Source organism: Schistocerca piceifrons, chromosome 6 (assembly GCF_021461385.2).
Source record: "Schistocerca piceifrons isolate TAMUIC-IGC-003096 chromosome 6, iqSchPice1.1, whole genome shotgun sequence".
In the NCBI taxonomy this organism is placed as follows: domain Eukaryota; kingdom Metazoa; phylum Arthropoda; class Insecta; order Orthoptera; family Acrididae; genus Schistocerca; species Schistocerca piceifrons.
The window spans coordinates 293,974,008-293,990,111 of record NC_060143.1 but is presented as its reverse complement, the minus strand read 5'-3'; the positions used below and the strand labels follow the sequence as shown (position 1 = coordinate 293,990,111).

Below are 16,104 nucleotides of genomic sequence, written 5' to 3'. Positions count from 1 at the left end.
AGTCTTCCACATGGCTCACGTACTGTCTAGTAGGACACACCACATGGCAACAGGTATATTACTGTCTCTGCAATTCTGTAACGATTCATTCGGAATGTGTTGCTGGTTCCTAACTGCAGATGTTGTTACTAAAACAATGCTAATCGCTTTTTCCAATCGAATTCCTGCAATATCGCATATTTCAGAGCAGCTGAACTCTTGCGAATAAACATTGTTCATTTTTTTAAAAAAGTTTAATTTAAAAACCAAACGTTTTAGGACTGCTGCTACGGAAAACTGAAATGTCGTTTATTTTGGGCAGTTATTCGCGAAAAGTAAAAAACTGCTATAACCAAGATAAAAAAAATACCGACCTATACCTGTTATTCAGAACTAAAATAGCGTTACCGGTTTAAACCGGTCGGTTTTTTCCATCGCTAGCCGAAAAGTGAAAGATCGTTAGTGAGTCGCCTACCGCCGTTCTCTTCTGCAGATAAGTGTGGTCTTCATATGTAATCTGTCATGTGGAAAACATTCGGTTATGGATACGGCACGTAATACAGAAATTTTACACACCACTTTTAAAAGAAGACTGCCGAGCTGGAAGACAAGACGATAAACAACAGTAAAACAACTTGACTGTATTCTTAACGAACAAACTACACTTGGATGACAAGGTCATGGGGTAGCCATATGTACATATACAGATGACGGTAGTATGGCGTACACAAGATATAAAAGAGCAGTGTATTGGCGGAGATGTCATTTGTAATCAGGTGGTTCATTTGAAAAGGTTTCCGACGTGATTGTGGCCGCATGGTGAAAATTAAGACTTTGAAGGCGGAGTGATAGTTTACGTAGAGTTGCAAGCAGCACTGAATAAAATAATCTCAGAAACCAATGTGGGACGTACGACCATCGTATTCGTTAGGTCTGTGCGGTGAAATGTGGCGTTAATGGGATATGTCAGCATACAATCGACGCGAGTACCTTTGCTAACAGGACGACATCGCATCCAGCGCATCTCTTGGACTTATAACCGTATCAGTTCGATCCTAGCCGACTGGAAAACCGTGGCGTGGCCAGGTGAGTCACGATTGTAGTTGGTAAGAGCTGATGGTAGGGTTCGAACTTGGCGCAGACCCCAGGAAGCCACTGAGCCAAGTTGTCAACAAGGCTCTGTGCAAGCTGGTTGTGGCTCCAAAATGATGAGGTGTGAACCGATCATTGGCTGGAAATGGTTATGTTCGGCTACTTGCAGACCATTTGCAGCCATTCATGGACGTCATGTTTCCAAACAACGATGGATAGCAATGAGTCATGTGGATGACAATGTGTCATGTCTCAGGGTCACAGTTGTTCACGATTGGCTTTAAGAACTTTCTGGACAGTTCGAGAGAATGATTTGACCATCTGGATTCCATCAAACATTTATGGGACATAGTAGAGACGTAAGTTCGTGTACAAAATCCTGCACTGGCAACACTTTCAAATTATGGACGGCCGTAGAGGCCATAGAGGCAGTAATTGGGAGCTCCAGTTGGTCACGTGTTAAGAAAAAAATATTTTTAGCACAGATCAGGTGAGTCACAGCCCAGTTCGTTTATATCTACACCATGCCCCGCAAACCATCTTAAGGTGTTCCGGGGAGGGTTGTTCTGATACCAGTAACTGATACCCCCCTACCCTGTTCCACGCACGAATCGTATGTGGGAAGAATGGCTGTCGGTAAGCCTCTATATTCGCTCTTATTTATCGAATTTTCTCGTCGTTGTCATCAAGCGAGATGTATGCGGCAGGAAGTAATATGCTGTCCATCTCTTCCTGGAAGGTACTTTCTAGAAGCTTCTGTGGTAAACCTCTCCGTGATGCACAACGCAACTCTTGTAACGTTTGCCAATGAAGTTTGTTGAGCACATCGGTAACTCTCTCGCGCCGACGAAACGTGCCGTCCTTCATTGGATCTTCTCTATTTTTTCTATCATTCCTACCTGATAATTATCCCATGTTGATGAGCAATACTCAAGAATCTGTGCAACAAGCACCTTGTAAGCAACTTTCTTCGTGGAGAAGTTACATTTCCTTAAGAGTCTTCCAATGAATCTCAGTCTGGCATTCGCTATTCCCATAATTTTTTATGTGTTCGTCGCACTTAAGGTCGCGCTGGAGAGTTATCCTAGATATATTATGGTAGATACTGTTTCCAGTGGTTTATTATCAACAGTGTAGCTGTACAGTAGAAGCATTCTCTCACCATATATGCGCTATCTGTTACATTTATATACATTCAGGTCAACTGGCAGAGCCTGCACCATCCATCAGTCCTCTGTAGGTCATTCTGCAAATCGTTACAGTTTTCTGGCATTTCTACTTTGTTACAAGCAACGACGTCATCTGCAAACAGGCTTAAAGAGCCTACGGCGCTTTCTATGAGATCATTTATATACACTGAAAACAGTAGATATAGGTTACAGGCTATATGCGATAATGCGATAATGAATAGCTCAGTAAGCAGCCCAGTTGAGGAGGACTGGACATCTCTACAAACGGTAACCACAGAAGTTACAAAGGTACTAGAAAGGTAAATGCGAAGAAATTATGGATAACATAGGAAATACTTCACATAATGTTTCGGAAAATTCAGCAATACGTAAATACATGTCACCTAGAAATTAAAGAAACAAAGTGCAGGAAAGCTAAGCCGAAATGGCTGCATGAAAAAATGTGCAGAGTTAACAAATGATTGTCGGATGCACTGACTCAGCATGCATAAAAGTCGAAACAACCGGCGGTGAAATCAAAAACAAGGGCGGTAAAGTTTAAGATTTCAATGGAATTCCACTGTTAAATGCTGAGGAGAGAGCAAATAGGTGGAAGGACTACACTGAAGGCCTTTATGATGGGAAAGACTTATCTGACGGTGTGGTACAAGAAGAAACAGGAGCCGATAGGGAACAGGTAGAGGATTCAGTCATAGAATTTAAGAAAGCTTTGGAAGACTTAAGATCAAATAAGGCAGAAGGGATAGATAACATTCCATTTTAATTTCTAAAATCATTGGGCTAAGTGTCAATTAAACGACTCTTCACGTTGGTGTGTAGAATGTATGAGACTGGCGATATACAATCAGACTTCGGGAAAACGTCATCCACACAGTTCCGGAGACTGCAAGAGGCAACAAGTGCGAACATTATCGCATAATCAGCTGAAAAACTAATGCACCCAAGTTGATGAAAGAATAATATACAGAAGAATTAAAAAGAAAACTGAGGATCTTTTAGATGACGATCAGTTTGGCATTAGGCACCAGAGAGGCAGCTCTGAAGTTGCGGTTGATAATGGAAACAAGACACGTTCATAGCATTTTTCGATCTGCAAAAAGTGTACGAAAACGTAAAATGGTACAAGATATCTGAAATTCTGAGGAAATAGGGGTAAGCTGTAGCTACGGTGTAGAATATGTACAAGAACCAACAGGGAACAATAAGCGTGGAAGATCAAGAACCAAGTGTTCTGATTAAAAAGGATGTAAGACAAGGGTGTAGTCTTTCGCCCCTACTGTTCAATCTATGCATCGAAAAAGCAATGACGGAAATAAAAGAATGTTTCAAGACAGGGATTAAAATTCAAGGTGAAATGATATCATTGGGAAGATTTTTATGGCATTGCTATCATCAGTTACAATGAAGAAGAATGACAGGGTCTGCTGAATGGATTGTACAGAATTTGAATTGAAAGTAAATCGAAAGAGGATGAAAGTAATGAGAAGCATCAGAAATGATAACAGTGAGAAAAGTAACATCAAAATCAGGGATTACGAAGTAGAAGCAGCTAAGAAACTCTGCTACCTAGGCGGCAAAATAACACAGGATGGACGGAACAAACAGGATATAAAAAGCAGACTGGCACAGGAAAAAGGGGCATTCAAGTCCAAGACGTTTGTTGGTATCAGACACAGGAAGAAATTTCTGGAAATATACGTTTCGAGCACAGCTTTGTATAGTAGTGAAACATGGATTGTGGGAAAACCGGAACTGAACAGAATCGAAGTATCTGAGATGTGGTGTTGCAGAAGACTGCTGTTAATTAAGTGGACTGATAATGTTAGAGTGGGCAAGGAAAGGAGTATATGGAAAACAGTGCCAACAAGAAGGCGGTAGGATGATAGAACACGTATTAAGAGATGAGGGATTAATTTCCATGGTACTAGAGGGAGTTGTAGGGGGTATAAACTGTAGAGGAAGATAGAGAGAGGAATACATCCAGCAGATAATTGAAATTGTAAGTTGCAAGACTTACTCTGAAATGAAAACGTTGGCCGGGAGAGGAATTCGTGGCGAGCCGCATGATACTAGTCAGATGACTAATGACTTAGAAAAAAAGGCCCTTTCGTACTTCGTTGGGGTACTCAGGACCTTTACATCTGTCGACTTTGTTCCCTTAAGAGCGACGTTTTGAGTTCTGCCTTCAAGGGTGCCTTCCTTCTGGTCGAAAATCTGATCCGATAATGGATAAGCTTGTATTTTTTTCACTAAAGGGCAGTGCGGGACGGTGTGAAATGACTTCCTGAGGTCAAGGAACACGACATCGACCTCAACCTTTTGTGTCAGAGTAATTTGCAGGCAGCGGTTGATACACCGAGAACAATCGGTAATACGAAGATCATTGATTCGAGTACGCACGCGGACAGTTTCTGTATTTCCAATTTTTACGTTATGTAAACTGCAGATAAACCAAAATAATGCTCAATGTATTGTATTTAAGTTTGGTGGATGAGCGCGAGGCAAAATGTAGGAATGTTGTCATTACATCATCAGAACCCGGAGAAGTTACAAAAACTTTATACAAAAATGATGAAGGAGAATTGTCATCATGCAGTATTAACGTTATTTCCTTCTTCTCAGCCCCCCCCCCCCCCTTTCCCCCAAATGACCTCTCTAGTGTGCAAATCTGAGTTGTCTATTTTTATCATCTGATAAAGAATTTGATGAAAAACCTTCAAAACTGCTTCTATCTCATCGAAAGAGTAAAAGAAATCACATCGCTAGAAGACAGCATGAAAATATATTCCATTGCTAATATTTGGTGAAATGATGACGCCTGGTTTGCTGCCACACTGTGCGATGAGAGAGAACCTTTTATCAACATAAAACAAGTTTGTTTTTCTGTAGAAACTTTAAAACCACCATGTAATTGTAAAAAAGAACCATTTATAATGTATGCAAGATGCAAGAAAATTACTGTCACCCCTATTTTTACCATGAATGTCACTCCAGCACGTATAAATCCGCTGTAAAATAATAAACATATCTGGTTGTGTATGTGAAAACCAGAAATTTATTTGCCGTCCTAAATGTTTGTTAACTATTCCTTTTCATGGTTTTTATGAAAATATTAATAAATGAAGTATGTTGACCATCATTACGTTTATTCGCAGTGTTAAGTAGCGTGAAAACTGTAAATAAAAAAAAAGATTCCCTTGTAGAGACACGACGCCACGGAACTCTTACAATAGTTGTGTAGCTTTCGAGGCTATGCTACCATAAATGCATCCCCCGATCCATACAAAATTTGCTATTTTTTTCTAAACTTCAGGGCATCTGGATCTACAACTATTGTCATTTTTATCTCTGCCCACGCCCTGCACATACCATGAATTTGAGCGAAATCAGTGATGGCAAGTATGCTTGCTCCATTTTTAAGTCAACTTATCATCAAGTCTTTAGTTTTATATGTTGCCTATTACTATTTCTTTTAAGTGTTTTATTTTTTATGGACTGTTTTTACTTGCACTCATTCGTACAGTTTCGTTAACAATCTCTTCCATATACGATGTGTATTCACAGTTGCGAATATGGTCAACCGTGAGCTGTATAACAATTTAGTCCGAACTCTGAGACTCTAACCCGAATTTCCAGGTTGTCGCATGCATGCATGTCCGAAGGAACTTTGCATCGTAGTTCTGAATAACACATGCACTGCAATATCGTAATATCTTCCATTCCTAAACTGCACCGTCATTGGTATGTTATACAACATTTTTCTGTGGAATGGTTCTTACATGCCGGTGCTGGTGCTACAGAAAGAAAATCTGAAGATGAATCATATGTGACTTTTAGATAATGCCTTTTACTGTCATTTTATATTCACATCTCTATCTTACATCTGGTTCTGGTAATTTATGTACACTGACTGTGCTTGTGTGTCTCATACAGGTATTTCGCTGATCTTGTAACTATTACTGACACATGTCATCTTTTTTGTTCTTCTTTAGTTATGTAATGTAATGAAACGTGTATCTAAGCAGACCACATTTTAATGTTATGTGGTGTGATTAAGCTCAGAAATGGTGTGAGTGCTGGCACACAAGGGTAAAAGCATATATCTGTCGACGAAAGATTTGCAGAGCCAGAATAGCTCTTTGTTCTTGGCCGAGTGGAATTCTACCTACAAGATGGTACTCTGTGGTATATCCAGACGTGATGTCTAGAGAAAATACCAGAGTCCTCCATAAACTCAGCCCAAGAATGACAGTCCTGCATTTAAATTGTGTTATGTCCTATTTAATATAAAAACTGCTTCCTAAATTCGATACATACTGCTTCCCCTATTGATAGGATTTATGCAACCCACATTGACTTCAGAAACTAATCTCGAGATTTTCACATTCTCACAAACCATTAGTCCTACAGAAAAACACGAACAACACTTATTGTAGGAAATTTAATGCAGCTAAATTATATACTGGGATATATTTTCGCTCGAGGCCACAGCTTTCGAGTTAGTCAAGAAAAACGCGTTTAAGGTAATTTTTGAACGTTTTTCTTGAAAAGTTCGAGAACTAAGGCCTCTAGCGAAAACGTATCCCAGAACAAAATCTAACTACATTAAATTTACTATAAAAAGGTGCTGTTCTTTTATTTCTGTAGTACTAATATTTTGCATATAGTGAGAGAGAGAGCATATGAAAATCTTGCACATGTTATTTTAGACATTGCGGGTTGCATAAAACCCAAGGGTAGGTGCAGCTGTGTGATAGTGTTCCGACAAAGGGAGTCAGTCTTCCACCAAGTCATCTGTAAAAATTAATTGCTTTTTCAAACATGCAGTTAACGTAAAATTACGTGAAAAGAAGTAGTGTCGTGGTAAGAGATACTAACCCGTGACTGGCTGGCTCAAATACTCTTTGGGTGAGGTGATCAGGAGGCGATAACACTGGCAAAAGCGCTTCGTCCCGGGCGCTCCAGCAAACCGTGCGAGACTTCTTTCTCGGAAGTCGCGAGCTGGAGCATACTTTTGAGTATAGCATACCACAACATTGGCGGGATGTTGTGTATCATTACTTGCTCCATTGGTATCGGTGTTTCGTATTCAGGAACGACTCGTTGCCCAGCCATTTTAGTGTAAGATACAAATAGTGCTTCCTCAGTGCTAATCAAAATGTGTTGTAAATGAGGTGTGACAGTTCTATTAAAAACAGACTTATTCTTCTGACAGTTTTGTTTTCTTTGGGTTGGGAGCCTGCTGGTGACATTGTCGATTTATTAGTTCCTGCTGATATTGTTGCATGCAGAGTGTTACCTACTACATCCAGGGCACGGAGGTGAAGATATGGCTGGGCCAGTTGTATTAGAAACAGTACGAAGTGTATCGCGGCCCACTGGATTCCGCAGGTTACAGAATCTGCATGCGCAAGCACAATACGGCATCTGCATTCTAAGCCCCTAATGCACCCGACAGACAGTATAGCGGTTATTATGATGACTGCTCAGCAGCTACAACCGGTCACCATGTTACTAATTTTTGCGGTCAAGACCACTTCAATAAAAAACATTTGAGAACATTAGATGGCGACGTTCGTAGGTCACAGGACTGATCAGTGTGTTGTAGAGCTCACATTACACGACACTGAGAGAGTAGCGGTGCTAGGAATGAACACTTCTCACTTGTAGCAGAAGTCAGCGGCGTGCACGTAGTAGCGGACCAGGTTGCCGTCTACGGGCGGCGTCGCACAGAAGGCGACGTCAGGACACAGGTTGTAGCGGCCCTCTTTGCAGAAGCTGCACAGCCTGCAAGACACTCCGGGTTCTATTGCCACACGGTCACCTGTAATAGAAACGTTTTGAGTCAGCGCGCCGTTAATCCCTGTCAATAGTATACCGCTTACAAGCAGCTTTGCCAAATAATGACATTATTGGAAAATAGTGAGTGTTACAGAACGTTCATCTAAATTACTGTATGAAGACAAGTCATTGTTTAACTTTGTTACCTAAAATCTCCAAAAGTATTCGTTCGATTATCTTCAAATTTTTGTACGATTCTATAAAGAACGTTCGGACGGGCATAGGCTACATCATAAATGGGAAACATTGTCATCACAAATCTCGTAAAGTTCCTGAGCGATTTCATCAAATTTTTATTCAGTGCTCTAATGAACGTCCAGACGGATGTAGGCTATATATTTCTAATGTGTACAATATGCAAATATATCTTTAATATAGAAAGTGGAGTCGGTATTAGCAAAAATCTCGAAAAGTTCTTAGCCGATTTGATTCACATTTTTATGCGTTAGTGTGATAAACATCCAAATGGACATAGGCAGTGCACTTTTTTTAAACGACAATGTACAGATTTTCTGTTAAAACCGATTGCGAGGAAGAAAATGCTGCGATGTGCTGTGCTATGAAAATGTACGGTTTCGATTTATTTTATCGTAGGGACTTTCAGCTACGATAGGATGGCATGTAAACCATTAGACAAATTGTTTCTCCTGTATATGTTCTTTCTGCTCTTTTCAAACAAAAATTGTGTACATAGGAGAGAGCTGTTTCCTTTCTCACCGTCTGTTTTAGAGGAAAGTTGTATTTATGACACATCGACTTATTGCCGGAATACTACTACGGAATCTGAATGGGACGAAACTTTGTAATCCTACCAATTCACAGATTAAAACCATGTGTATTATTGTGATTGATGGAACTAACCTCACAGAATCAGCAGCTGGAAAGCTATCTTTCATACTCTACATATCAATGATCCCAACCTATTTTCCCATTCATTTTCAGTGAGTTCAGTTCTCGATCAAGGTATCATTTTCAATAAAAATCAACTAGGCTCAAGGTAAGAGAGAGGTATGAGGGGGCAGAGTGGGGCGGTTGGACTAAATGGACAGAAAAAGGGGGAGGAGGAGATGGAAAGAGAGGGGAGAAGACGGTAGGAGATGTACAATGAGACGGGGGGGGGGGGGTAGGAGATGGGCAGAGAGAGGAGAGGGACTCAAGAACCCGTAACCAATTCTCATAATATGTAATAATTGCGAAGCATTGCCCAGTTCGCTACTAGAGCATGCATCAGAACTTCTGTGAAGTTCAGAAGGTAGGAGAGTAGGTACTGGATGAAGCGAAGCTCTGAGCTCTAGACGTGAGACGTGGTGGGTGAGGGGGGGGGGGGGGGGGGAGGAAGGGAAAAGGGTCGTGAGTCGTGCTTGGATAGAGCTCACTCAGTAGAGCATTTGCCCATGGAAGGAGAAGGTCCCCGGTTCGAGTCCCGATGCAACACACAGTTTTAATCTCCAAGAAAGTTTCAAGTCAGATCACACTTCTCTGCAGAGTGATAATTCATTCTGGAACATTTATGTGTTACTAATGATTTGGTATACAGTCACAGTGGTCTTCATTAGTATTCACTTTATTGCGCAATAACACGAATTCTGCAAACTCCATATGTTTTGAACACAAGGTATATGAGCGTTAACAAAGCTGCTGTACAGAGACACAACCGAAGATTTGGCATCCTATGAAAAGGAGGTGTACAGGATGATCAGAAACAGTCTGAAATACTTGGAAAGGTGATGCGGGATAGGTTGTGCTGAGAAACAATTCTCAAAAGAAGATTTCAATGTATTGCGCCGTTTCCGAGTTAATTAGCACTGAAGTTAGCTAGTCAGAACGTTGCGCGCATAGTTCAAGCCCCCCTCAGCCCCAAGGACAGCGTCGTCAAACAAGTTCCTCGTTTGGTTTCCTGAAACAAAACGAGAGATCGATACAAAAATTGGACGTGGGTCGGTAGAACGGATCGAACCGGAGCCAAAGGTTGAGCAGTCTCGTGCACCACCATCTACCCTATTAGAAAAACTGACGCTAATTGTATCTGGTATGCTGTTTGAACTTGCGAGCGCAACGGCCTGATTCACTAAATTCGTAGCTAATCAAGTCGGTAATTGCGAAACGTATGAAAATACATAGGGAAACTTTAGTATCAGTGTATTGTAGAAAGCAGGTTATGGAAGTTAATTTAGCTCTTTCACATTTGACTTCCAGTGTATTGGACACTGACTTCTTGTGTATTTTACACCATTAAATGATCGTGTGCACCTTCAGGGCCCAGCGGTCGTTTTACTACTATTAGATATGTCACTTTCGGTTTAGTGTTTCTTGCTGTCCTCTGTAGCAGTAATGGTGCGCTAAGTTGGAAACAGTCAATATGGCGGTTCATTACGAAGTAATTAAAGACTGTATGGAACGAAAGGACGTATTAGGAAACACAGTGTGCTCATGTAGGGGATATAGAATAGAGACTGTTATAGAAAGAGAAGTTTTCTAAGAAATGGGAATATGTTACATTAAAAGTAATTTAATTTTAAAAAGTTTTTCTGAAAATATATTCTAGTACGGAAGAGAAACTTGGACGATAAAACTTTCAGACAAGAGGAGAACAGAAGTTGTAGAAATGTGTTGCTAAATTTGGAAAGGTGTGGTATGTTCCTATGGGACCAAGTTGCTGAGGCCATCGGTCCCTACCTACGCTCACACACCAATCTAACTTAAACTAACTTACGCTAAGGACATTACACACACACACACCCATTCCCGAGGGAGGACTCGAACCTTCGGCGGGGCGAGCCGTGCGAACCATGGCAATGCGCCCTTAACCACGCGGCTACCCCGCGCGGCTAATGTGTTGCTAAATAAGAATTCTCCATATTAGATGCGATGACTGGATAGCTAACGCCGAGACTGAATCGAATTTGGGAAACACATTATGTTCCTAGTAAGTTAGGAACCTGCAGCGATAAATTAACCCTTGCCTGCTCTGTGCCAGGGGCTTGCTCATAAGGATTAGCTCTATGAGCAAGGCATCTAAGTAAGTTTATATTACCAAAACTGGCACACTTGTAACGCTGCAGGCAGTTAGAATTAACCAATCGTAGTAACTAGAAATTATGTTAGATAGTAAACTAGAAGTAGTCTGCCTAGTAGAAATCGTAGAAAAAAAAAACACATTATGATGCAACCTGACCAACAATGTATCGGTTGATAGGACATATTTTGAGGCCTGAAAGAATAGTTAATTTGGTGGCGAACGGGTAAACAGTGGGTCAAAATCGTACAGGGAGACCAAGGCTTGACCATTGTTATCATGCTGAAGTGGATATAGGTTGCAGAAATGAAGAACCTTGCACAGGATAGACATTTTATAAGCCAACTACAATATGCATCTTTCCAACATGACGTCCAACACTTGACTTTTTCAAGGTCCGACTAACTAATAATCGCGCCCAAAAATCAGAGTTTCAAGTACGTCATAGATCATAGTGACAAAAGAAAGAATACACATGAGAATAATATCATTGCAATATAAACATATCGATGTATCACAAATGAAATCAAATCTGAATGTTGTCTCAGAAATATGTCAACTACTTCCACAGAAACACAGTAGAATATTACTGGTATCGAGAGGTTCAGGTGAGGTGCCGTAATGGTTACGTAATTCAGGTACCATTACAAGCACTTGAACAGACACTGGACCACATAGCAAAAGTGTGGAGGATCGGCTGAGGACTTTTAGAATCCGCATCTCATGCTATGAAGTGGATACATGATCTGCACTTCGATCTGTAGTCAGTAACTAGTCTTTAATGCTGTATATGTTATATCTGTGTGGTTGTTCTGTCGTACTTATTATGTCTTTTATATTCTCTTACATACACTCCTGGAAATGGAAAAAAGAACACATTGACACCGGTGTGTCAGACCCACCATACTTGCTCCGGACACTGCGAGAGGGCTGTACAAGCAATGATCACACGCACGGCACAGCGGACACACCAGGAACCGCGGTGTTGGCCGTCGAATGGCGCTAGCTGCGCAGCATTTGTGCACCGCCGCCGTCAGTGTCAGCCAGTTTGCCGTGGCATACGGAGCTCCATCGCAGTCTTTAACACTGGTAGCATGCCGTGACAGCGTGGACATGAACCGTATGTGCAGTTGACGGACTTTGAGCGAGGGCGTATAGTGGGCATGCGGGAGGCCGGGTGGACGTACCGCCGAATTGCTCAACACGTGGGGCGTGAGGTCTCCACAGTACATCGATGTTGTCGCCAGTGGTCGGCGGAAGGTGCACGTGCCCGTCGACCTGGGACCGGACCGCAGCGACGCACGGATGCACGCCAAGACCGTAGGATCCTACGCAGTGCCGTAGGGGACCGCACCGCCACTTCCCAGCAAATTAGGGACACTGTTGCTCCTGGGGTATCGGTGAGGACCATTCGCAACCGTCTCCATGAAGCTGGGCTACGGTCCCGCACACCGTTAGGCCGTCTTCCGCTCACGCCCCAACATCGTGCAGCCCGCCTCCAGTGGTGTCGCGACAGGCGTGAATGGAGGGACGAATGGAGACGTGTCGTCTTCAGCGATGAGAGTCGCTTCTGCCTTGGTGCCAATGATGGTCGTATGCGTGTTTGGCGCCATGCAGGTGAGCGCCACAATCAGGACTGCATACGACCGAGGCACACAGGGCCAACACCCGGCATCATGGTGTGGGGAGCGATCTCCTACACTGGCTGTACACCACTGGTGATCGTCGAGGGGACACTGAATAGTGCAGGGTACATCCAAACCGTCATCGAACCCATCGTTCTACCATTCCTAGACCGGCAAGGGAACTTGCTGTTCCAACAGGACAATGCACGTCCGCATGTATCCCGTGCCACCCAACGTGCTCTAGAAGGTGTAAGTCAACTACCCTGGCCAGCAAGATCTCCGGATCTGTCCCCCATTGAGCATGTTTGGGACTGGATGAAGCGTCGTCTCACGCGGTCTGCACGTCCAGCACGAACGCTGGTCCAACTGAGGCGCCAGGTGGAAATGGCATGGCAAGCCGTTCCACAGGACTACATCCAGCATCTCTACGAACGTCTCCATGGGAGAATAGCAGCCTGCATTGCTGCGAAAGGTGGATATACACTGTACTAGTGCCGACATTGTGCATGCTCTGTTGCCTGTGTCTATGTGCCTGTGGGTCTGTCAGTGTGATCATGTGATGTATCTGACCCCAGGAATGTGTCAATAAAGTTTCCCCTTCCTGGGACAATGAAGTCACGGTGTTCTTATTTCAATTTCCAGGAGTGTATGTTACGCATTTTATTCTTGTCTATTATGGTATATATATTTGCATATATGCTGCTGCCTTGTGCAATACGATAAAGAAATAATGTAAAAAGCAATCGGCGTTGCGGAAATATACGGAACACCTTCGAATGTTAAAGAATACAATGGTAATCTATATGTGGAAGTGTTGCGAACTACGTAGTACTTACCGCACTTCAGGTTCGTCACGGTACATCCCACTTTCTCGACGACCCCTGCCGCTTCATGTCCAAGAACCATAGGCTCCTTCACTACAAACTCTCCTATCCGACCATCAACGTAGTAATGGACGTCGGAGGCACATACACCAACAGGGCCCATCTTTAGAAGAACTTCTGCAAATGAGAATAAAAGTAGCAATGTAATAGCCATTAAATATATTGTAGCTTCCGGAAAGGAAAACATACGAGTAGAAGGAAACACATTCATAATGTGTTCGTTTAGCATCACGTGTCTGTTAAACCTCTCTTAATTCTTGATAACCACCGCATTTTCTCCTGTGTAGTGTTCATTGTTATACAGACATGTATTCCATGACTACAATTTCAATGATAAGAAATTCAGCTTCAGCATAACATCATGTAATTAACGTCTTCGTAATTATGAGTGTACATTCAAAAGTAATGTGAATTAAATTCTCTTACTTTCGTTTACCTTTAGTATAAGTATAGAGTAAAATGGTTTTCAGGTTTAATTCTCGAATGTGTGACGTTTATGACGTTTCAGAGTTGGGTCCAATAAAAACAGAACTTGTGAAAGGAAGTGAAATATGACGAACAATATGGGAACAATTGAGCTAAAGTGTCGAAGAAAGTGCAAATAGGAGAAATTGCTACATATCTTCAAGGCACGTCCGTATATATTATACAGATAAACAAAGGCGACGAAAGAAATAATTACTGCAATATAATACACAAGACTGTATAGTGTGTTTCTTCGGCAACCATCTGTTCCATTATTGTCCTGAAATGACACAACATATGAACTGGTAGAGAAGAAGTAGTGAAGAATATAAAACAAGTGGTTTGGTACCATGAAAGTATGCTTCATTTACTACTAAAAGTTTTGCTTTATTATTGAAATTGACTTCTTATAACTTACGGTCATACTTCGGTTCAGGAATAGGCCGTTGCTCCTGAAATGAAAAGGAAAAGTTAATAGCTAATTTTATTAAATAAAATTGCGAGTAATAGCAATGCCAATGAAAAGGCGACAGTATTTAAATTAGAGGGGCAAAGCTTATCAAGGTTAACATCAATAATATTAGATGCTAATTTATAAATTTTCTGACCGCTTGAATGGTTTTTTAGTGCATGTGCCTTAGAGAGTTAGTTATTCTGTACAGTTTGATCAGTCTTCTTGCCTTCGCTGTTATTTGTTTTCAAATAAACCAGGAAGCGAAAATCTGTGTACTTCTCGTTACTGGAAGGCTGTGTCTTTTAATCTTAAAACATAAGTTTCTTGTTGAGGCTTCGGTCTGTAGAAATAACAACAAATTCAATTAATTATAACTGCCTTTTTTATCTAGCAAAAGATAAAACTCTGCCCTTTAGATAAAGTGTAAGGCTCTCTCTCTCTCTCTCTCTCTCTCTCTCTCTCTCTCTCACACACACACACACACACACACACACACACACACACACTAGCACATTAGAACGGGCATTTAAATCTGGCTACACGAGCAAGGAAAATATCTAGATTTCCAGCAGAAGAAACTTGCAGTGTGATGCAAAAAGATCCTACTAGTTTTTGATAAAAACTGGTGTTGACGTTGGAAAGTCCAGTTCCTGTTCGAGCAAATTTTGGATTGGCTCAAGTAGTGAACATTTTGGGCGGATTTGGAGACCAAGAAAAGGAAAGCATTTTTTTTTTTTTTTTTTTTTTTTTTAATGGGTGAACAGTTAGAAATGCCAAGGGTTTTGTAAAATAGTATCAAACTGATGGAATGTTGTGACAAAAAATAATGCAGATCTCTGTCACACACATTAGCAATTTGACTGGCAGAAGTGGCTTTTTCTCTGCACAAAGTAGTTACTGCTGTCCACAGAGAACCTCAAATTCGTTAGATATTTTTAGATTTTCGGGAAGTTTTTTGACACCGTTCCTAGTAATTGGTTTCTAATCAAGCTAGTAAGCTCCTGATTGTATACTAAGATGGTATCTGTTCTTTCGGACATGTCCGAAGGAACACATACCATCTTAGTATATATATATAGTTAAGGCTCACCGGCCACTTGACCATCTTCTTCTTCTGTGCGGATGCACAATAAGTGCCCGAACTCTTACGGGAATCGGCAACGCGCCGCGAGTAATGAGTATAATGGGCGGGGGCACTATGAATGTAGTGCGGAACAATACGTTGAGAATGTGGGTATCGCGGGAGGCGTACCAGAGATAAGTCCCTGCAGTCGCACTATCCTCTGTGTCCTCGGTGGCTTAGATGGATGCCGGCACGGTGGCTCAGCGTGTTCGGTCAGAGGGTTACGTACCCTCTATAATAAAAAAACTGAGTTAATCGATCATCAACGGACTTAATCGGATGTCTTACGACGTCCGCCACGAACAGATACAACGAATAAAAGCGGAAAAAATGGATAGAGCGTCTGCCATGTAAGCAGGAGATCCCTGGTTCGAGTCCCGGTCGGGGCACACATTTTCATCTGTCCCCGTTGACGTACGTCAACGCCTGTAAGCA

General features: G+C 41.8%; 1 protein-coding gene across 1 annotated transcript in view; it reads right to left on the bottom strand.

The window, feature by feature from the left end:
- LOC124803279 (sorbitol dehydrogenase-like) overlaps positions 1-16,104 on the bottom strand; it is a 78,114-nt gene that overhangs the window by 41,167 nt on the left and 20,843 nt on the right. The window contains exons 2-4 of the mRNA XM_047264462.1: positions 14,511-14,544; positions 13,580-13,744; positions 7,926-8,085 (exon numbers count right to left, since the gene is read on the bottom strand). Coding sequence (XP_047120418.1) covers positions 7,926-8,085; positions 13,580-13,744; positions 14,511-14,544 — 359 coding nt within the window. The remainder of the gene's footprint in view (positions 1-7,925; positions 8,086-13,579; positions 13,745-14,510; positions 14,545-16,104) is intronic.